We start from the raw sequence: 23270 nt of genomic DNA, 5'->3' as shown, positions 1-23270 counted from the left end.
TGTCAATCAAAAAATTAATGATATTAGAAATAATATAGTATGTCTCGCCAACACAGTGCATCCTCTTAAGCCCCAGTACTACTTTATAAACAAATTAAATTCTTTCACCAGGATAGATTTACCTGATTTATATAAAATAATTTCTCAACTGAGACCCTCCACCTGCGTCCTTGACCCAATACCAATGTTTTTTCAAAGAAGTATCGGGCGTACTAATTGATAATATTCTTGACATAGTAAACTTGTCATTAGATACGGGGGTCTTCCCAGACTGTCTTAAGACTGCTGTAGTTAAACCCCTACAAGAAAAATAATCTTGACTCCACTGCTTTTGAAAATTTTAGACCTATTTTTAACCTGCCTTTCTTAAGTAAAATTCTAGAGAAGGCAGTCATTATGCAGCTAAATGACCACCTCAATAAACATGCTATTCTTGGTAAGTTTCAGTCGGGTTTTAGAACAAATCACAGTACAGAAACTGCACTCATTGAAGTAGTAAATGACTTGCGGGTAAATGCAGACAGAGGCCATTTACCTGTTCTCATCCTCTTAGATCGGAGTGCCGCATTTGATACCATTGATCACAGTATTCTTAGAAATCGCCTTAGTCAATGGGTGGGCCTCTCTGGCAGTGTCTTAAATTGGTTTGAATCCTACCGGACAGGTAGAAAATTCTTTGTTAGTTGTGGTAATTATACTTCAAAGACACATGATATTTTATATGGTGTTCCAGAAGCCTCTATCCTGGGTCCGCTGCTCTTTTCGATCTACATGCTTCCATTAGGTCAGATTATCTCAGGGCATAACGTGAGCTACCACAGCTATGCTGACGACAGACAACTGTATTTATCAATAGCACCTGATGACCCCGACTCTGTTGTTTCACTAACATAATGTCTTACTTGTGTTACTGAGTAGATGAGTGGTAATTTTCTCAAGCTAAATAAAGAGAAAACTGAAATTTTAGTGATTGGCAATAATGGATATAATGAGGTTATTAGAAATAAACTTGATGCATTAGGATTAAAAGTCAAGACGGAGGTAAAGAATTTAGGGGTAACTGTTGACTGTGACCTGAATTTTAAATCGCATATTAATCAGATCACTAGGACAGCATTTTTTCACTTAAGAAATATAGCAAAAGTTAGACCTCTTATATCATTGAAAGATGCTGAAAAATTAGTTCATGCTTTTGTTTTCAGTCGACTAGATTACTGTAACGCACTCCTCTCAGGACTACCCAAAAAAGACATAAATCGATTGCAAGTAGTGCAGAATGCAGCTGCTAGAATCCTAACTAGGAAAAGAAAATCTGAGCACATTTCTCCAGTTTTGATGTCACTATACTGGTTACCTGTGTCATTCAGAATTGACTTTAAAATACTGCTTATGGTTTATAAAGCCTTAAATGATCTCGCTCCATCTTATATATCAGAATGTCTGACATCTTATATTCCAAATCGTAACCTTAGATCTTCAAATGAGTGTCTGCTTAGAATTCCAAGAGCTAAACTTAAAAGAAGTGGTGAGGCGGCCTTCTGCTGTTATGCACCTAAAATCTGGAACAGCCTGCCAATAGGAATTTGCCAGGCTGATACGGTGGAGCACTTTAAAAATCTGCTAAAAACACATTACTTTAACATGGCTTTCTCATAACTACATTTTAATTTAATCCTGATGCTCTGCATAATCAATTAATTATCATTACTATTCATGGTGGCTCCAAAATTCGTACTAACCCCTACTTTCGCTTCTGTTCTTTTTCTGGTTTTCTGTGGTGGCGATCTGCGCCACCACCACCTAATCAAAGCACCATGATGTCCCCACATTGATGGATTAAAGGCCAGAAGTCCATGTGACCGTCATCATCAAGAACTTCCATGACAACCCTAAATACCATGAGGACTGATCGATGTCATTTATGTTAGGTAGAATGCCTAGAGGGGGCTGGGTGCTCTCATGGCCTGGAACCCCTGCAGGTTTTCTTTTTTTTTTTTCTCCCACCATCTGGAGTATTTTTTGTTTTTTCTGTCCTCCCTGGCCATCGGACCTTACTTTTATTCTATGTTAATTAGTGTTCTCTTATTTTAATTCTTACTTTGTCTTTTTCTCTTTCTTCATCACGTAAAGCACTTTGAGCTACATTATTTGTAAGAAAATGTGCTACATAAATAAATGTTGTTGTTGACAGCATTTAAGACACCCAGGTTAGTCCACAATGAAACAATGTGCCTTGCTTTTTTTAATCATTAGCGAGGACCTGTGTGATGGCTTTCTTTTGCTAAAGGACCCTTTCAGTCATCATTTGCATTGATCCCCATCTGGTAGCACATGCTGTTTTCAGCTTGTGTTGTTGCAGGTTCAGTTTTTGTTGCACTTTCACTAATGTCTGTTTTTTTACCCATAACTATAGGAAAAAACACTGACTATATTTTTGCACACCCTCATTACCCACTCCATATGTTGAGCTTTCATTGCAATTTATGAAATAAACACACATTAAAAAAAATTCAGAAGCGAGTATCAGTAGGCTTTACACCCTAGGAACCAAGTCACACAAACTATTCTATAACATTTCAGTAATTATTTACCACTATGACACTGATCTTTCTGATCAAAAAATAGGTCATTACAATAGCAATTGACGAGAAGAATTCAGAATTCCAAAATTAGGGTATTTGTGGGTTCCTCTAGAGGGCCTCTTTCTCTTGCACAATTTGGCTCAAAAAGTAGTCAGCACATTGTCATCTCATAACAGGTTTAAGTTTCGAGTTTGGTATTTTTCCATCCAGCCATTTAGCTCTAGACTGTCCTCAAGAAGCTGTGACACACAGACACACACACCCATCATCGAGATTTCCATGTTTTTGGTATCAGGGGACCCTGAAATATCAAGATCTGTCGAAAACCAGAGATAGAAATTTTTGATGACTCTAAAGCTTCTGCTCCTCCCCCATAGACGATTAGGCTATCATGGGCGAGGGTGCAAAGCAAAAATGAATTATTATATTATTGACAGTTTCACTCATACCTGGTGATTTTACAAACTGCTCAAGCAAAATTAATAATAAAAGAGGAGAAACACCTCTTAATTCTAAACTGCTTAATAATATTAGATTAATAACACTTCTCTAGCAATTTTTTATTTTTACTCTAATGATGTTTCAATGTAATGTTTCGTAACATTGTAAAGTCAAGCACACTGTAACATTAAGTGACTATATGAACATTTTTTTTTATTGTTTCACAGTATTTATTTAATTTGCTGAAAAGTAACTGTAGCTAAATTGTTAGTAACTAAGTAAAATTGTATTTATATAGAACCTTTTTAAAGACATGGAACAAAGTGCTTAACAACAACAACAGCACAGAAAAGTAAAGGACAATTTTAAAAAATAAGGTATAAGTCTGTAGACCAGCAGTCCCCAACCACCGGGGGGCAAAAAAAGAATACAAAACTTTTTTTTATTTCGATTGCATTTGTTGGAGTCTGCAGGGTATTTAATTTTGAAAAATGACCAGATCAACTCTGTACAACAGTGACTATGTTCTGTTTTTTAATGTACCTTGACAGCCACTGTAATTAAAGTAGTAGGAGGGGCAGTATTAAACAAAGTTTGGATGTGCGTGCAGATTGATTTGTTTGTGATGTACCATAAATGGTAATTTGATGGCACTGCAGAAGGATTTCATAGACCTGCAGTGCTGATATTTGATGGCAATGTCGCGGAGAATTGTTGTGTGTTTGAACAGTGGTATATAACCTCTTACATAGTTACATTCAAATCTTGCCTTAAGAAAGTTGTAATAATTATGTTTAATTGAAAGCACCCCCAAATGAACAAAAATTTGTGCTTCTGAGATCAAAATCAGACACTGCTCTTTAAGCATCAAATTTTCAGTGTTATTACTGGCAAGGTCATCATGGAGAGATGATCCACCATCTGTCCTTTTCATATGCTCTGCTCTGTGTGTCCACGCCAATGAATTGTTGAATATTCCTTGAAAATATGGTTTTAATCATGTTAAGAATTTTTTTATCAGTGCAGACGATACCTTAAATCTTACTGTCAGTTGCACCACTGCAAATCCGACAATTTTCTCTCTCACTAAAATATACAGACATCAACTAATGCAAAAAAAATTAACTTTAAACCCTTCAGAGGTGATGTGTGTGCAATTTTTCAAAATATAGCCTCTTTTAAAGACACTTCTTAAAATGTGACTGCAAGCTATACAAAATTAGTATCCTAATCCTATGCTTTCTTCTTGATACCATATATTGCAGAAATGTTACTAATAAAACTTTTCAGGGAGCCTATAGTCTATGCAGGGCTAATTTAAAGCAAGGCATCCCATCTACAAAGCAAAACTATAAACTCAAGATTGAGGACAACTTTAATAACAATAACCCTTAAGAAATGTGGCAAGGTATACAAGCAGTAAATGAATATAAAAGCAATAACAACTTTTTTTAAGCAGTAACCCTAATCTATAAGAGGAACTTAATATGTTCTTCGTCCCCTTTGATAGGGATAATAGCAGTAGTAATATGATATAATAACAATGAGACGGCATACTGAGATGAGGGGAAGAACCTTAGAACCTGGTGATTGCCAACAGTCTTATCCTTAACATAAAGAACAGAGATTGCGGCAGACTTCAGGAAAACAAGGAAAGCTGTTCCTAGTCCATTAGTTATAAATAATTAACCTGTGGGAATATCTCCAGTTTCAATTTTTTTTGGCGAGCATTACAGAGAACTTCTTCTCTTGGGCCACATACATGTCAATTACCACCAAAAAGGTGCAGCAACACATTTTCTTCCTTAGAAGACTGAAGAAAGCGAAACTGCCCCAGGACCTTTTTGTGAACTTCTATCAATACACTGTTGACAGTGCACTGACATACTGCATAACAGCATGGTACCCCAGTTTCACAAGAGAAGAACAAACATTTATGTTTGTTATCCTGACCTCATTAAAACGATTCAGCATATCGGGACTCGCAAGATTACAAAAATTGTTTTTACAGAAGTTCTGAAATAAAAGTGAAACTAATGAAATAGGAACAATTCAAAGAAAAAAAAATCTTAAAAGTGTGTATCCGGAAAACCAAACACGGGGGTTGGTGAGCGAAGTGAGCAGGGGGCGAACCCCCCCAGTAAAATTATAAAATGGAAATAACCCAAAATAATTTTCAGTGATATTGTTAACAACATCCTGTAATACATCTCAAACTAAGAGCTGATCCTACTCAATAGCTCTAAACCCTCAACCCACATTACAGTATAATCAGTGCCTTGCCTAGCATTAACATTTCCATGTTTATATGTCTTATGTCAATATCTCAGTACTGATGCATGTACCAGCGCTAGACATATAAAGAGCAAGAGCTTTAGCTATAAATACCAAACATAACAAAGACAAAGATGCTCAGAGACAAAGATGCTCAGAGATCTTTATATAGACAACATATTTACATCTTTTGAACAATTACGTTCAAAATTCAACCTCCCAGCTACACATTTCTTTCACTATCTTCAAATTAGAAATTTTGTTAAACAGAAATTGCCCTATTTCCCCCACCTTGCACCCTCCACAATGCTGGAAAAAATACTGCTCAATTTCAAGGAATTAAACACCATTTCCGCATTATATAAAATCCTATTAGAGTCCCTACCTTTCAAAGACCCAAGAGGAAGAAGATCTCTTAATATATCAGAAAAGGAGTGGAAGGTAGCAAAGCAGAGAATTCACTCGAGCTCCATATGCGCAAAGCATAGAATTATTCAACTAAAAATTATATATCGAGCTCATCTGTCTCGCTTAAAACTGTCCAAAATGTTTCCAGGGCAAGATCCAACCTGCGAATGCTGCAACCAAGCTCCTGCCTCACTGAGTTACATGTTCTGGGCCTGCACCAAACTAACATCATTTTGGACCAAAATTTTTAAGTGCCTTTCAGACAGCCTTGGTATCACAATTCCTCCTAACCCATTAACAGCTGTGTTCGGTGTTCTTCCAGACGGACTTGAAGTGGAGAAGGACAAGCAAACGGTGATTGCATTCACTACACTTTTGGCACGCAGACTTATTCTGTTAAATTGGAAGAATCCTAACTCTCCTCTGATAAGTCAGTGGGAAACCGATGTTTTATATTATTTGAAACTGGAAAAAATCAAATTCTCAGTTAGAGGATCTGTACAAATTTTTTTCAAAACCTGGCAGGATCTAATCAATATTATTTTAGAATAAGAGAAATAACTATTACCGCATTTAATTCCCTTCTCCATCTCTTATTTACATATATATTTATTTCTCCCTTTCTTTTGTTTATTGTTGCCTTATTAAAAAGCCCTAAGCAATTCTCCTTTGGCTAAGCTCTCCTTCTCAGGGGTGGGGTTTGATTTGTCTTCAATTTTGTCTGGTTATAAATTGATCTATTTGTATGGAATGATTACAATAAAAATTAATAAATAAAAATTAAAAAAAAAAAATAAAGACATTTTTAACAGCCTGTAGACTTTGTATTTTTGTATTGGAAAAATACTAAACAATCTTTACAAAATTTTGCCTCATGCAGATTACTTTGGCATAATTTGTTCCATTTAAAACAGAGACAAACACGAGTAATTTTTTGTAAGTACAGTTCTGACTATCATTTGGCCAAGACAAGACTAATTTAATATCTTATGAGAAACACTAAAATTCTACCAACACTAATGTGCATTCTTATTCATTTTTTATATCAGCAAGTGTTCTCCTAATCTGAAAAAATAGAATTCCCCCACTTTAAAATGTAAAGTGCTTTAATGCAGATGTCATCATTGGATGACCCATTTTACTGCTTTATATTTGAGGAATGCATTTCCTTTTCAGGAAAATAATTGCATAAAATTGTGCTTTTAATGCTATTTTAAAAATGTAATCTAGATACTGATGAAGTCATAATGAATTGCACCTTTTCCAGGAGAAACCCCATGCAAGGGAAAAACATACAAAATCCAAGTGGACAACAACATAGCAAAGAATTCAAATTCATAAAGCTGGATGTATGAGGCAGCTGCCCAAAACTCTTCGATAGTTGTGCTGTACCCGTTTTAAATTTTAGCAGCATTATTATTGAAACTAGCATTGTTGTTTATCTGCATCATTATTTTCATGGCATAACTCTGTCAACAATGTGTTCATTGTTTTTATCCATGTGCTGTCATTTTAGGCATTATTATTCATAAATACTGCTTTATAATTAAGAAAAATTATGCACATTCCTAGCATGCGGCACATGTTGCTTTCATTCTGTCATTATTAAAGATGGCTGTGCCCCCTATCTGATGTCTGCAATCTGAATTAAAGCAAAAGCCATTACAAAAGTACATAGATGAACTCTAAATAAAAATTATTTTTTATTATTTTATTATTTATAGACTTTATTTTGGATTTGGTTAACATCCTGGTTTAGGTTATTCGTTCTTCTTGATTTCAGTGCTACACTTTTCTAAATCCCAACAACTATTTCAGATTATTCCAAATCCACATTATTGGTCACCATAATTACATATGGTTTATATTGAATATTACATACAACGTATTCTAGCAATTTAACTTTTCTTTCTTAATTGCTTTAGCACATTTCTTTCAGTATGAAACTGCTATATTAATATAAAGCCTTAAATCCTGTAGGTCAGTATATTACCATCTTTTATTTATAAATTGCATTAATTTTACTTTGCTGTGGCATATTTGCCATGAAGAGAAACAAACGTTAAGTTGTCAAGGATTCGTTACACACAGTACTCAGTGCAGGCTCTGGGAACACGAGGAGGGCACACAAGTGTGAATGTCTGTACATGATATAGTAAAGCTGATACAGCAGACTGATTTAGCTTCTTTTTTTTTTTATTCTTGAAATATATTGCAAAAAAATGCAGAATGTTTCAATATGACTGTAAAATTTCCATTAGCTTCCAACATTATTCAATAGTGAACATTAGGAAAATTAAACTTGTGTGTTTATCATTATATATACTTTCCACAACACTCTTTTTAATACAACTTTACCTGCTCCATACCCATTTTCTTACTCTACATATTAAATGCAGCAAAACAACCATATCCTTTTGTAACCATAAGATAATAAACCAGTCCTTATTTCATAATGCTCTTTAATCTACTGGTAAGTTTTGATTCTTCATTTGCTTGTGAGGAACTAATTTCAAATAATTATCTTATTTCTACAACCTTTGATAACCTGGCACCACACAAAAAAAAAGAACATTTCCTTTTACCCACACCTCTCCATGGTACACCCCTAACCTCACATCTATGAAAGCTTCTGGACACCATCATAAGCATTTTTTTTGTTTTAAATTTGGGCTCATAGTGCACTACCTTGCTTACACAAATTACGTTAAAAAATATCAAGATGTTTTTAATACTAATAACTTTGTGAATTTCCCCTTGGGATTAATAAAGTATCTATCTATCTATCTAATAGATCAACTTATTTTTTCAAATATTATCAATGAGGACAGAAATACATCTGGCACTCTATTCACAACTATTATCTTCTGCATCATCCATTTGCTACTCTGCTTCTGTTTCACTATAGAATGATTTTCGTCATGTCTTTCAAAATAAAATTGACAACATATGTAAACAACTTTCATCCTGCCCCAGTTTAATGTGCTCATTGTGATCTAAGACTAACACAGTGAATGTCCATTTAAAACTTTTACTGATCCATCTTATATTTATGAATTTACCATGAAATGCAAAGCCTCCATACACTTTCTTGGTTCAGAAACTAACAGGAGTTCTAAAAACTTCAGTCTCTTTCAGGACCTATTTTTCAGATTATTAGCAGTTCTCTCATCCTTGGTGCAGTCTATTTAAAAACTGTAACTGTCAACTGTCTCGATTTATTTTTTTTTAAAAATCCTTTGACTCTTTTCTCAATGTTTAATAGAGTAATTTTCAACCTATTGTTTTTGTCAAAGGTGTTATAGAAGGTGGTTGCCTCCAGATATGCTCAATAACAACCTACTAGAGCCTTTCCAGTAAGGTTTACACTCTCAGAGTACATAAACCTATCTTCTCAGAGTAGTCAATAATCTCAATTCTGCTAATTCTAACCTAGTTATTGATCTTACTGCTGCAATATTCTCCTCTCTCTTCTCTAATCACATCATGAAGTTTGACACATTGCTTTGACATGGATGAAATTATATTTTACTGATGTGCAGCAATTTATTTCTATTGGGAAACACAAATCTCATAACGCTCCACTTTCTCAAGGTGTCCTATAAGGCTCTGTTTTAGGCCTCCTCCTGTTTACCATTTACATTCTACACCTGGACATTATTCATCAGCATGGCTTACAATTTAATTTCTATGCTGACAATATACAAATTTACTTCAGTGCCAGTCTCATACGTCAGCCTTGGACTTCCTCCTTGGTAATTGCTTATATGATGTTAAGTTTTGGATGGCAAACTTCCTAATGCTGACTGGCGAAAAAAATTGAGATTATGGTTGTTGGATCCAAAGATGCTTATTCAAGGATTAAGGAAAGGGTTACCTACTTCTGACTTAATTTAGATGAAATTACAGTGCCCTCTTCTAGTGTAGTTTGTAACCTTGGGGGTGTTAAAAAAAACACATTTTATAGTAAAGTAGAAATTTGATTCCAGAAATATAGATCAAACCAATGCCTTACTTACCAGCTGTAAGAAATGTGTAGCCCTTAGATGGAATAAACATGTTACGGGGATATATTATAACCATTTCAGATTTTCTGCCTAAAGATATTAAATAAAGAAAAATAACATACATTAGGTTAACATTGGCAGTATTATTTAGTATCTGTATTACTCTAGAAAAATATTTTAAACTTTAGCATTAGATAGATTCCATACAGTAAGTTAATAATTTCATAGTCATTTAAAGCAATATGCATAAGTTTCCTTAGGCAGATTTTCAAATGTAAGTAGATATGTCACGATCACTCTGAAATACAGTTTAAAGAAATTGCTTGATCCATACTGTCATTGAAAATACAAGTTGCATTTCTGTACAAATAGCCAGTGGAGCATGGCCCCAGGAGATGATGTTCAAAATATGTAATAAGCTTCCTATGGTATAAATAATGTACCTATATTTCAAAAAAGCACAGAGTCTTGTTGTGAAATATGTATAAATTTATTGTTTTTTTTTCAATTGTTTGCCAGCATTGCTATTAAGCAAATACCTGGCCAGAGTCTTGTGCTGTGTGTACAGTCCATGTTACTGTAGACAGACACACACTTTATTAATCCCAAGAGGAAATTCACATACTCCAGCAGCAGCATACTGATACAAAAAAACAATATTAAAGAGTAATAAAAATGTAGGTAAAAACAGACAACAACTTAATGTTAACGTTTACCCCCCCGGGTGGAATTGAAGAGTCGCATAGTTTGGGGGAGGAACGATCTCCTAAGTCTGTCAGTGGAGCAGGACAGTGACAGCAGTCTGTCACTGAAGCTGCTCCTCTGTCTGGAGATGACACTGTTTAGTGGATGCAGTGGATTCTCCATAATTGATAGGAGCCTGCTGAGCGCCCGTCACTCTACCACGGATGTCAAACTGTCCAGCTCCATGCCTACAATAGAGCCTGCCTTCCTCACCAGTTTGTCCAGGTGTGAGGCGTCCTTCTTTATGCTGCCTCCCCAGCACACCACTGCGTAGAAGAGGGCACTCGCCACAACCGTCTGATAGAACATCTGCAGCATCTTACTGCAGATGTTGAAGGATGCCAGTCTTCTAAGGAAGTATAGCTGGCTCTGTCCTCTCTTACACAGAGAATCAGTATTGGCAGTCCAGTCCAATTTATCATCCAGCTGCACGCCCAGGTATTTATAGGTCTGTACCCTCTGCACACAGTCACCTCTGATGATCACGGGTCCAGGAGGGGCCTGGGCCTCCTAAAATCCACCACCAGCTCCTTGGTTTTGCTGGTGTTCAGGTGTAGGTGGTTTGAGTCACACCATTTAACAAAGTCCTTGATGAGGTTCCTATACTCCTCCACCTGCCCACTCCTGATGCAGCCCACGATAGCAGTGTCATCAGCGAACTTTTGCACGTGGCAGGACTCCGAGTTCTATTGGAAGTCCGATGTATACAGGCTGAACAGGACTGGAGAAAGTTCAGTCCCCTGCGGCGCTCCTGTGTTGCTGACCACAATGTCAGACCTGCAGTTCCCGAGATGCACATACTGAGGTCTGTTTGTAAGATAGTCCATGATCCATGCCACTAGGTATAAATCTACTCCCATCTCTGTCAGCTTGCCCCTAAGGAGCAGAGGTTGGATGGTGTTGAAGGCGCTAGAGAAGTCTAGAAACATAATTCTTACAGCACCACTGCCTCTGTCCAAGTGGGAGAGGGATCGGTGTAGCATATAGATGATGGCATCCTCTGTCCCCACCTTCTCCTGGTATGCAAACTGCAGAGAGTTGAGGGCGTGGCGTACCTGTGGCCTCAGATTGTGAAGCAGCAGAAGCTCCATGGTCTTCATCACATGTGACGTCAGAGCGACAGGCCGGAAGTCGTTCAGCTCACTAGGACGCGATACCTTTGGGACTGGGGCGATACAAGATGTTTTCCAAAGACTCGGGACTCTCCCCTGTTCCAGGCTCAGGTTGAAGATGCGCTGTAGAGGACTCCTCAGCTCCAGCGCACAGACCTTAAGGAGTCGTGGCGTTACTCCATCTGGACCCGCTGCTTTGCTGGCACGAAGTCTCCTCAGCTCTTTGCTCACCTGCGCTGCTGTAATTGTGGGTGGGGATGTCTCTCCTATGCTGGTATCAGCAGAAGGATGGGTGGAGGGTGTAGTACTCCGAGGTGAGAGTGGTTTAGGGTGGTCAAACCTGTTAAAGAAGTTGTTCATTTGGTTTGCTCTCTTCACGTCTCTCTCGATGGTGGCACCCCACTTTGAGCTGCAGCCAGTGATGATCTTCATCCCATCCCACACTTCCTTCATGCTGTTATTCTGCAACTTCTGCTCCAGCTTTCTCCTGTACTGCTCCTTCGCTGCCCTGAGCTGGACTCGGAGTTCCTTCTGTACGCGCTTGAGCTCATGCTGATCACCGCCTTTAAAAGCCCTTTTCCTCTGGTTCAAAAGGCCCTTGATGTCACTTGTAATCCATGGCTTGTTGTTAGCATAGCAGCGTACTGTTCTTACTGGAACTACAATGTCCATACAGAAGTTGATGTAGTCAGTAGTGCAGTCAACAACCTCCTCAATGTTCTCACTATGTGATCTCTGCAGGATATCCCAGTCTGTAGTTCCAAAGCAGTCCCTCAGAGCGTGCTCTGCTTCAGGGGACCACTTCCTGAATAAGCGTGTGATTGCAGGTAGCTCCCTCACTCTTGGTTTGTAGTGAGGCTGAAGCAGAACCAGGTTATGATCTGCTTTGCCAAGCGCAGGCAGCGGGGTGGCACTGTATGCGTCTTTAACGTTTGCATACAGTAAGTCAATAGTCTTATTTCCCCGGGTGCTACAGTCCACATACTGGGAGAAGGCAGGTAATGTTTTGTCCAGCGTCACATGGTTAAAATCTCCAGCGATTAGCACAAGCGCCTCAGGGTGCTGCGTTTGTAACTTAGCAACAGCAGAATGGATGATGTCACTCGCTATCTCCACGTCCACCCAAGGAGGGATGTAAAGAATAACAATGACGTGTCCAACCTCTCTGGGCAAGTAATAGGGACGCAAACTTACAGCCAACAGTTCGCTGTCCCTACAGCAAGTGGAGATTTTGACGTTTACATGTCCAGAGTTACACCACTTTGTATTGACAGAGAGCGAGTCCTCCTCCTTTGTGCTTCCTGTAGGTACTTGCGTCTCTGTCCGCTCTAACTGTGCTAAACCCGGGTAGCTCCACATTAGCATCTGGGATGGTGGTAGTTAGCCACGTTTCACAAAAGCACAACAAACAAACTGTACAAAAAACTGTAGCTTGTCCTTTTCATCTTAAAGCCAAATCTAAATGTGAGGTGCTGCTGTTTCAATTTAGGCAGTTCTTAGACAATGTTTTTTTCTGGAAACCTATGGTTGTGAAGTTTAGTAAATTATATTACTGTATTTTGTCAGAAGATGATAATGTCAGAGGGTATCATAATGATGTGATGTCAGTCAACACAGATTGGGATCTACCATTAGATTGTTTAATTGACTTTTCTAATGATGCATGAACTTGCAAGAATTTCTAGGTTTAGCAAAAGAGGGAGAGATATTATTAAGTATGTTAATGTTAACATTAGAGAATTCTCCACACCTAAAGGAAATGTCTGGTTTTCCCACCAGAATTTTGTTGCCAAAAACAGCACTGGACAATACATATTCAGGCTCTGTTGCACTTCTTAAAAATAATCTGTTCCTAAAAACCTCTGTATAAGGAGAATTTTCATAACTGGACACATACTTATCATTAATTTAAATCTGATTTTAAGCATTCTCTAGTCTAAGAAAATGACCATTATTGTTGCTCAAATAACAATGTAATATAAGAAAACTGACAAAACAAGTTTAAAAATAATATTAGTCATCAAAACAAATCCTAACAAGACATTTCCCCTTCATTAAATACTGTTCAGTAATGGTATTTACCTATGATTTATCAATTAAGGTTTCACTTTCCAAGAAATTACCTTCTGAAATATTTTTCGCATTTCCAGTATTTCAATTTTTTTTTTTGAGCTTGAATGCTCAAAATAATGAAGTAGGGTCTGGCTGCTGATATCTACAGCCAGACTCTTTCTGAATGAGGAATGGTGTTAAAGGGAGTTAAAACTATAATTTATAATTCAGACATTGGAATTTGGGTTGTTGGAATTCATCCATCCTTATTTAATGTTTATATTCTTCCCTTTGCAAATGAGGACTCTGTCACGAACACTTTAATGAGGACTTCAACCATGTGACTTTGGAAGGAGCTATGACCAGTTTTTATCAGTTTGTGACATGTTCCACGCAAGGAGATATCAAGCTGGACCTGCTGTATTCAAATTTTAAAGATACCTTTAAATGCAAACTACTGGCACCTTTAGGAAAGTCCAACCACACCCTGATTCATCTTACTCCCAGCTACATGTGTATTATTACTGAGGTACTCAGTCACTGCATCACTATATTATACATTAAAATTTGTGTTGACACATTGGTACCCTTAAAGACAGTGAATTGTTTTCCAAATTACAAATTCTGGATTACTAAGTAGCTAAAACGAAAGCATTCAAATCTGGTGACAAAGAGGCTCTGAAGGATGTACAGTGTGCGCTAAATTTAAAGCTGAGTGAAGGAAGGGTTGCCTACTAAGCTAAAATACAAAAACTCACTCAGAATAATGTGAAGGATGTCTGGAATGGACTGGGTATATCTAATAGACTCAAGCAATCCAGGGCTAATGAGCTAGAAAGGGATGTGGACAAAGCTAATGCCCTGAACAAATGTTTTAATAGACTTTTCCTCTCACTGCCACCTTCTTGTAATGACAAGTCTTCCCCACATCATCCCTATGACATCAACAACTCCTACGACATCAACTGGAATGGCCAGTGATAACTCTGTAGCAGGGCCACATAGGGGGGTTTATTTGTATGCAAGTATGTCCTGTTGAGTGATTGTTAAAAGTGAACAACAACACTGGTTGCACCGACTCCTGTTTGTAAATTGGGATTGGTGCCTTTAAACAGGTTTCAACAGATGTGGAGGGGCTTGTGGGATTAGTAGTTTGTCATTTGTATGCACTGTACCAAAAAAAAATGAAAAGAAGGATGTGGCAGGACTTTCCAACTGTGCCATTTTCCAAGCAGCTTCATCATCAGCAGCTCCTTTCATTAACTGGGCAGTTGTAGAGGATTGGATGGTGCCCAGCCAACGGATTTAAGGGCGGCAGTGGGTTTCTTTTCCTCCCAATCCAGTCCACGTTTCTAGAGCCACTTCCAACATTCACAGTATGGGCTTTTTACATGACTATTAATATTGTCGTTTTGGGGGGTGGGGGTGGTTGTTTGTGGCGTTTGTTTAGTACTTTTGTCATTATTTTTCTTTACCGTGTTTGTCAGTAATTATTCCAGTAAATAAGGAATATTTATATAAATTTTTATATACCGTATTTGTGTGCTGGGTGTGTTTAGTCTATATGGGCATTAATTTAAACAGCTTCTGTAAAAATTCAAATTTCTCCTGGGAGACAAAGTTCTCTCTGTCTATCCATTCTTCCAGCAGGCTGCATCAAGGTGTAGCTATATTCATTGTGATGATCACCAGGTGTTATGCCAGTGGTGCCTATATGAAAATTACCCTTACACTTGGTCTTTCTAAGCATGATATTTCAACTTCATTGTGGTTCGTAAAACACAAAAAGTCATTAATGACTTTCCTTTTATACCTGAGTTCTCATAAAGCAGTGTTTATGAAATTAAGAATTCCCAAGCAAACAAAGTCTAGAAACATGTCAAACATGCCCACCAGAGGGGAGAATATCATCAAACAAAATCCTAACATAAAATCTAAAAAGTAGTTATAAAACAGCCTTCAACAATATCTGGAAAAATCACTAAAAGAACAATCACAATAACAACAGAAACTTACCACACCACACATGCAATCAGAATGAACCACAAGAAACCTTGGACTGTCCCAGCCTTGATGAGGCTGAGGACAGTCCCTTGACGGTGATGGGAAAGAAACCCTACATCTTGGGGGACCATTCACCAAACACATGGAACATATAGGATTATACACACATGCATAAAAATTAAATGACCAACAAGTAATCAAAAATAAACAAAACAGACATCAAAATGGCATTTGAACCCTAGCCAGGGGAGGAACCCTGGCTAAAATATAACCGCAGCTATTTGTAACTTAGAGGGAAACCTGTACATGTTAAAAGAGCAATGATTTTAAATATTATTGTCATTTCAGTGAGATAAGCAAAGGGGTATAAAGCTGCATTTGTGCCATATGCAACAATAACTTAACAAGAATGTAAATATTATTCGTAATAACTTAACAAGAATGTAAATATTATTTGCAACAGTTTTCTAATGAACATTAACACACTTTGGTTAAAAAAAAAAAAAATTTTTTTTAAACTTTGTGTTTATTTTATTACAAAATTTCTAAATCCAAGCAAAAAATTTTCTTAATTACAGTGATGTTTTTAATGTGGGTGTTAGCTAGCATAGTTCCCCACTTATAAGTTCAATAGCAGAGCAAAGTGCAAATTTCTAGCTAACGTTTGGTAATCAACTATTTGATTGCATAGAATGATTAGAAAGATATTCAGTTAAAACTTTTTGTTTGTGCAAACTGAAGTCTTTAAATTGATTCATTGCACATTAGTGTGGATTTTAGCATGAATGTGCCTTTTACCAGTATTATATCTGAGGTGGCTGTAATAGGTTCAAACAGCTGCAAACCTTTAAACTTAATTAAGGGAGAAGAAATAGGAATAACTATACCAGAGTAACCAGAGAAAATCCACACAACTGCAGGGAGGAAATGGAAACTCCAAACATATAGACAGTGGTCAGGCCAGAATTTAAACTAATGTCCCAGGAACTGTCAGGCCGCAGAACTAACCATTGTGCCATTTTAGCTTGGTTCAGCAGTATTTTTAAGTGTGTTCCTTGAACTAATTTTAAAATGTTTCATGATTATGTGAATAGGAAAATCCTGATGAAATGATGCTGAAGAGCAACAGGCAACTATTCAAGGTTAATATGCGTATGTAACAGTGTTTGCATGGTGAATTCCGTTAGTGGATCCCTGGGCCATAAAGAAATACACACATTACAACAATTTGTTGTTTAGAAAACTTGCACTTCATGGTATCCTAGTGACAAAGCAGAAATCAACAAAAGCATCAGTTGCATGCTTGCTTTGTTTAACCTCCTTAGCGTTAGACCAGAGCGTTACTCAGGCTGCAGAAACCGTCCTAAAAGCATTAGTCCCAAGTTTTACTTGGGCAACTTAACAGATGCGTCTTGCGTAAGCGTTAGAACCGAGAATCAGTTGGGCTGTAAAAGTGCTGTCAGTGCTGCCATTCTTTGGAGAAATCATGTCTAAGTGTAGGTTTATGAAATTATGAAATATCTGCAATTTACCAACAATGAAGACTTTGATGAGAACACCCATCCAGCACCCAAAATGAAGAATATTTGGGAAATATACCAGGAAACTATAATAAAATTTCGGAAGTTTACATTCCGGACCGTAATGTTAGCATCAATGAAAATATCACAGCTTATAAGGGCAGACTGTCATGGATACAGTACATTGCATCAAAAAAGAGCAAGATTTGGCATAAATCTTTATGAGCTTTATGAATCTAAAACGGGATATATTTGGAATTTGGTTCTGTTCACAAGGAAAGGGACAATGTTTGATCCGAAATACAATGAGTATGGTGTCAATACGTCATCAGTGCCGACTTTGATAGATGCTTGGCTGGATCAAGGTTACTGTGTAACCATGGACAATTTTCATACTTCGCCAGAGCTATTTGACATCTGGATGCAAAGAAAGATTGACGCATCTGGAACAGTGCATCCTAACCGTTGTGTCATGCCTGAAGACTTTGGTAGATATAAATTACAGCAAGGTGTGCTAGTAGCTTGGCAAAAGGGTAAAGTGCTTCTGCTGAAATGGAAAGACAAGAAAGATGTCTGTCTTCTTAACACAGTACATAATGCTGAAGCTACAGTCACTGTATAGGCAACAAGCAGGTTACAAAGCTTTGTGCTGTGGTTGACTATAATAGCACGAGGGGCAGCGTAGATCGTGCGGATCAAGAATTGACTTTCTATCCTTTTATGCGGAGGCAACAAAAATACTACAAAAAGATATATCGTCATCTAGTGGAACAGTGCATTTGAAATGCATTTATGTTATACATACAAAAAGCTGGGGAAACTGTATCTTGTGCAAACTTTACATCCCAGCAAGTAGAACAAATCATTGCCGAACATCCACCGTCCAAACTACAACTAAAGAGTCGCAATCAACTCAGCACATCACAGATCAATCCAGAGCGCGTCTTATTGGTAGACATTTTACTGACCATATTGTGAGATTTTTTTTTTTTTTTTAATTCTTTTGAGACCCTCCCCAAAACAGCAACATGCTGAAACACGATTGACGCATCTGTCAAGGGCTGCTTGTCAGTCACCGAGGCAACCACAGGTTTACAGTACCCCACAGGTTCGCAGAGCCACAGAGGCAACAAGTTCACTGCCTCCTTGCACAACAAGTCTGTCACCCAATGGGTGATGCGGAGAACACTAGAACTTGGCCACTGACCTACACGTTTGCTGGGTTTGGGTGTAGCAGTGTGGTAACTCCTGCTGCAATAAATAACCTTGCTGTTCCTGTTTCAAGTTGAATAAAGCTGATTTTCCAGAAATCCTTGAAGTCAACCTTGTCTTTTGGTACAAGGCAGCAACTCACACGTGACACTATATCTCTAACAAGGGGGTGGAGTGGGGCAACAGTATCCAACTCATACCTGTGCAGTGAGCTGTCTAAAAACTTATACATATGGAAAGATAATCTGAAAAAGAACATGCTATTATTGTCACAAGTGTGACATTGGATTGTATTTTTCACTGTGCTTTAAGATTTACCACACAATGGACTCATTTTGAGATTACTGTTTTGGCATCATTAGTAATATTATTATTACTGTTATTTTTGTAATTACTGTTCATTTCATATTTTTATTCATCATTTCTATTACTATTTGTATCATTATACTTTTTGGATTCAATACAAATGTTTTTCTTGCCAAAAAAAGGCAACTTTTTACATGTTTTTGGGAATAAATCAGTATGCAAAGAATCAGCTTTGCATATGTAATAATAAATAACTGAAATGTACTACTTTGTATAGTATGTGTGTTTTTAATCTTTAAAACCATTCATTAAAAAATATTACTGTGGAAGGATAAACATGAGATGGACAAAACAAAAGTACAAAAGAGAAAACTATGATTAAGGAGTTTAAATGTGAGATGAATGGATAATCAAAGGTTTGAATATAAACCAAGTACAGTCTGAAGAACAGAATGTTACAGCTAGAGATGCAGAAACTGTCATAAAAGATAAAACATGTATCATGTTAAATGAACTTATGAGACAGAAATAAAAAAAATCCCAAAATAGTAAAAGACAGTAGGAAATTGGAGTTTAAGGTCTTATCATTAAAAATGAAAAATGCATGTGATGATGAGTAGAACAGAAATAGTACAAGGCTATTTTAAGTATACATTGATCATATGATCAATTACCTAACCTCGCATGTGCACCACGTTTTCAGTTGTCTTTTATAGTAAATGACTAGTACCAGGGTCTATGCACTTGCTACTTAAATTATATATTAACATGTTTAAATATTTGAAATAGAAAATGGATATACTATTTTGTAATACACCATTTTTCTGAAAAACTGGACCTTACAGAAAAAAATTAATTTAGTAGATAAGGATATAATTATGACAAAACATAACACTATGCCCACCTTTACTATGGATTCTTTTTGAAGCTAATAGGAACATTTACAGGCAATAAAATATATCTACAGTACACAGAAACTGGGAAATGTACATTCAAAGACATTGGAGAAATTATTCAGGGAATCTGCTTCTTCAAAAAAATAAAACACTTTTTACATATATGCAAAAAGCAAATATTGCTAAAGAGCACTTTATCCTTTAAGTACCCACGGGGTAAAATAAAAACTCACAGAATAAAATGACAAAGTTCATATATAGCAAATTCTGGTCTCATTTTTGTTGTGATTATTATAAGATTGAAACATTTCAACCTTCTGTCTTAGATTGAAACATTTCAACCATCTGTCTTATAAAGGAAGTAAGGCTGTCAAAAGTATTGAAATATCGGTAAGTATTGGTTTTAACATTTTAAAAGTACTTCAGTACTCATTTTTCATGGAATCGTTTCTACTGCCTACATTATGAATGCACTTCCAGATCACCAGGACATGAGTTGCACCCTATTTCCATCCACTCACAACTGTTAATAAGATAACAATTTCAGCAATGCCGTAGCCATTACCAGCATGCTTAACTGACAAAGAGGGAAGCCTAACTGGCTTCTGTAAATACTTCAGCTTTGTAGCAAATGGGGGCAGAAAACACAATTTACATGCAAACCCGTATACAGGAATTGCAAGTGTGGCAATACAAAAAATTGAGAGGTATCTTATTTCTAAATTATGGAGACATTAATAAGTAAAAAGTAGGCCTGGAAACGTTAATGCATTAATTTTTGCAATTAATGTGGCCAGTTTAACGCGTTAAAAATTATTGTCGCTTCCTGGGCAGGCACTGAGGTGATTGCCTAACACTGGAGTTCATTTTATCGCTTTATACATAACTACAAAGATGCAGAGGAGTGGGAGGAAAGGGGGGAGGCAGGGGGATGGTGCAATGGGTCCTGGTGCAATGCTAGAAAAAATTCATGAAGATAACAACTGCACTTTGTTTTCCCACCCCATGACATTTTTCTGTAAGAAGACTGAACCAATGTCATACCACCTAATTGCAAAATAAGTTATCTTTCAGTAGCACTAAAGCCAAAATCAGTCTTTAGCACCTACCAGGTAGCTCACAGTGCTGACTGTCATAATATAATTCTATAAAACAGAAGTGTAATGATTATCCCTACCCATTATTCCAGTCTGCAGCATCTTCACTAATTTATGCAAAGAATGAAACAATCATCCAAGTAATGCTGATTTAATTAACATTTAATTACATCTGTAACATTTCACTGTACTACCTCAGTAACAATATTTGTTTTCATCACTGTAAGAAAAACAGTTGGGAGGATTTAAACCTCTATTTTTCATAGTTTACAGAACTTTACTGTTAACTTTTATAAAATTGAATTATTTGCATTTAATGACTAAAATATCTGGGGTTATTTAATTAGTGTTAAGACTTTAATACATGCAGTTTTGCAATTTAAGTCATTTTTTTAGTTACATTATATTCTGTATTGTATATGAAAAATGGTATCGAATTTCAGTACGAGTCTTAGTATTGTGTTGAAGTTTGAAATTTTGATATTGTGACAACCCTAAAAGAAAATTTAATGAGAACAGTCTTATTCTGTATTATTGACGTCTGAAAACAAGCAGAAGAATGGATATGAAATCTACATTAAATGAAGTTTCAGAAAACATTGTTATACTAAATCCAACTCGAGAATATGTGGCAATCCATAGTGCCCTCAGGAGAATGTGGTTTGTTACTTTCACCCCAAGAGTATGTCAGAGAATCCTAGTGACACAAACATTAAAAAATGAAATACTGTTATGTATGCTGATTTAAGTAGTGTGCATCCAGCTATGAAATGCACAACAATCTTTTTAAACAGATTCTGTTTTAATGAATATGAAGTGCAGTACTTCAAACAAACTGTACTCAAGACTGCTACTGAATAACAAATCACATTCTACTTAAAATTATTTAATTTATACATAATTATTCCTTTAAGGTGGCACTTCACTTCTCTGTTATGCTCTAATCCAGTTTAAAAATATTTTTATATTATATATCATATTAAAATTTTATATTAAAAAATATTGGCAGCAGCTTTAATAGGCTTTCTGTAATAACAATGAACTGCTTTTCTATGACTAGCTTCTGTTATTTTAAAGTTGAAAGAGCTATCACTGAAAACTTTCTGAGAGACAGCCTAGACCATTCACTTCTTCACAATGACAACAGTACAAAACCAAAGATTTCTCGTCTAGTAACTGCATAGGGCTTTTAAGCCCCAGGCAGGAACTTCTTCCAAGTATGCTGTAGGAATACTTCACTTCCAGGTATCACAGATGTAATAACTGATGTGGCATGGAATGTACATTACCTTCACAGCAGTGACTCTTGAGGATCTGAATAGGTTGCTTAGGAATGGCTTGAATATTCTGAAAAATATCAAAAAAAGAAAAACAGAAAAAGAGCACAGTGTTGTCAAAAAAAGTTTTACTCAAAAATGCATTACAGTCAATCATTCAAAGTGTTTTAATGGATGGTCAGAGCATCAGAAAGATTGTTAGAGATAATAGTAAGTTGAGTTATCCAATTTAAGTCAAAAACTAAATATTTCTCAAGTACCCATACTTTGTCTAAGGTGAATCCACATTTTTTTTAACTTAGTAATGAACTAGTAGAATCAATTTCATTTACTCTACAAAAATGTACTCAAGCTAAGAAACCCAAAAGATTATACATTTCCAAATGTCTCCCTGTTGGCATGTTTGATCCTTATGAACTTAAATAACATTTGAGAAATTTTGTCAAAAAAAATTGTCTGGGGATATGTTTTCAGGAAAATGTTTTGAAATTACCTTTATTATTCCAAATTCAATACAAAAATAACATTTTATTTATATAGTACCTTTCCCATGTTATTATTTATGAATATTATCAATAATACACTGTTTAAACTGTAACTTAACTCCTTCTTGTCTTTTACTACACCTAATTGCCTGAGGTTATACATGTAGAAGGGAAGGTGGGGAGAACTTATATGGTACAGTACCTTATAAACAGTGGTAAGTCTGGGAGATTTGAGGCATTCTGACAAAGGCTACATATTAATAATACAAAAGGGGAAAGTAGAGTAATATATTACTCTACCAAGACAAAACAAGCTGAAAGCTGACAACCTCTTTTCTTTGTGGACTTGAAAGCTGAGATCCACTTTACCAAGCCAAGCTTGAGAAGCAGCCATTACTTCATGGGAACTGCAGCATGTTGTCAATGAACTCCAGGCTCTGGAGAGTCAGATTCAGCAACTCCCAGGCTACATCAACCCATTGCAACGCTGCTCGCACACTGGGCCAATTGAGTTTTACCCCTGCTCCTACTCGAGACAACATTGATGGAATCTGGTTGTTTCAGCAACACAAGTGGGGGCTCAAGATGAAATCATCTCCATCATCTAAAGGGAAGCACCGCTATCTTTAACTGCTTCAACTCTCTCTGCTCCCCCACCATGCCAGCAAACTTTGGTGGTGTATTTGTTATTGGGGATTCAATTGTATGCCACCTTAGAATTTCATACCCTAAAAATAAATGTTTTTCTTGTGCGTACTAGATTTTATGAAAAGAAGACCGATAGTCATCAAGAAGCACAAAGACAGGGCTGTTGGGACCACTGTAGTACATGCAGGCATAAACAACATTCAAT

General features: G+C 36.7%; 1 protein-coding gene across 1 annotated transcript in view; it reads right to left on the bottom strand.

The window, feature by feature from the left end:
- The window catches only part of poln (polymerase (DNA directed) nu), a 195059-nt gene that overhangs the window by 140172 nt on the left and 31617 nt on the right, over window positions 1-23270 (bottom strand). Inside the window, exons 4-5 of the mRNA XM_051928538.1 lie at window positions 21945-22002; window positions 9725-9802 (exon numbers count right to left, since the gene is read on the bottom strand). Of these exons, the coding sequence (XP_051784498.1) occupies window positions 9725-9802; window positions 21945-22002 (136 nt within the window). The remainder of the gene's footprint in view (window positions 1-9724; window positions 9803-21944; window positions 22003-23270) is intronic.

Source organism: Erpetoichthys calabaricus, chromosome 5 (genome assembly GCF_900747795.2).
Source record: "Erpetoichthys calabaricus chromosome 5, fErpCal1.3, whole genome shotgun sequence".
In the NCBI taxonomy this organism is placed as follows: domain Eukaryota; kingdom Metazoa; phylum Chordata; class Cladistia; order Polypteriformes; family Polypteridae; genus Erpetoichthys; species Erpetoichthys calabaricus.
This window is presented reverse-complemented; position numbering and strand designations above follow the sequence as displayed.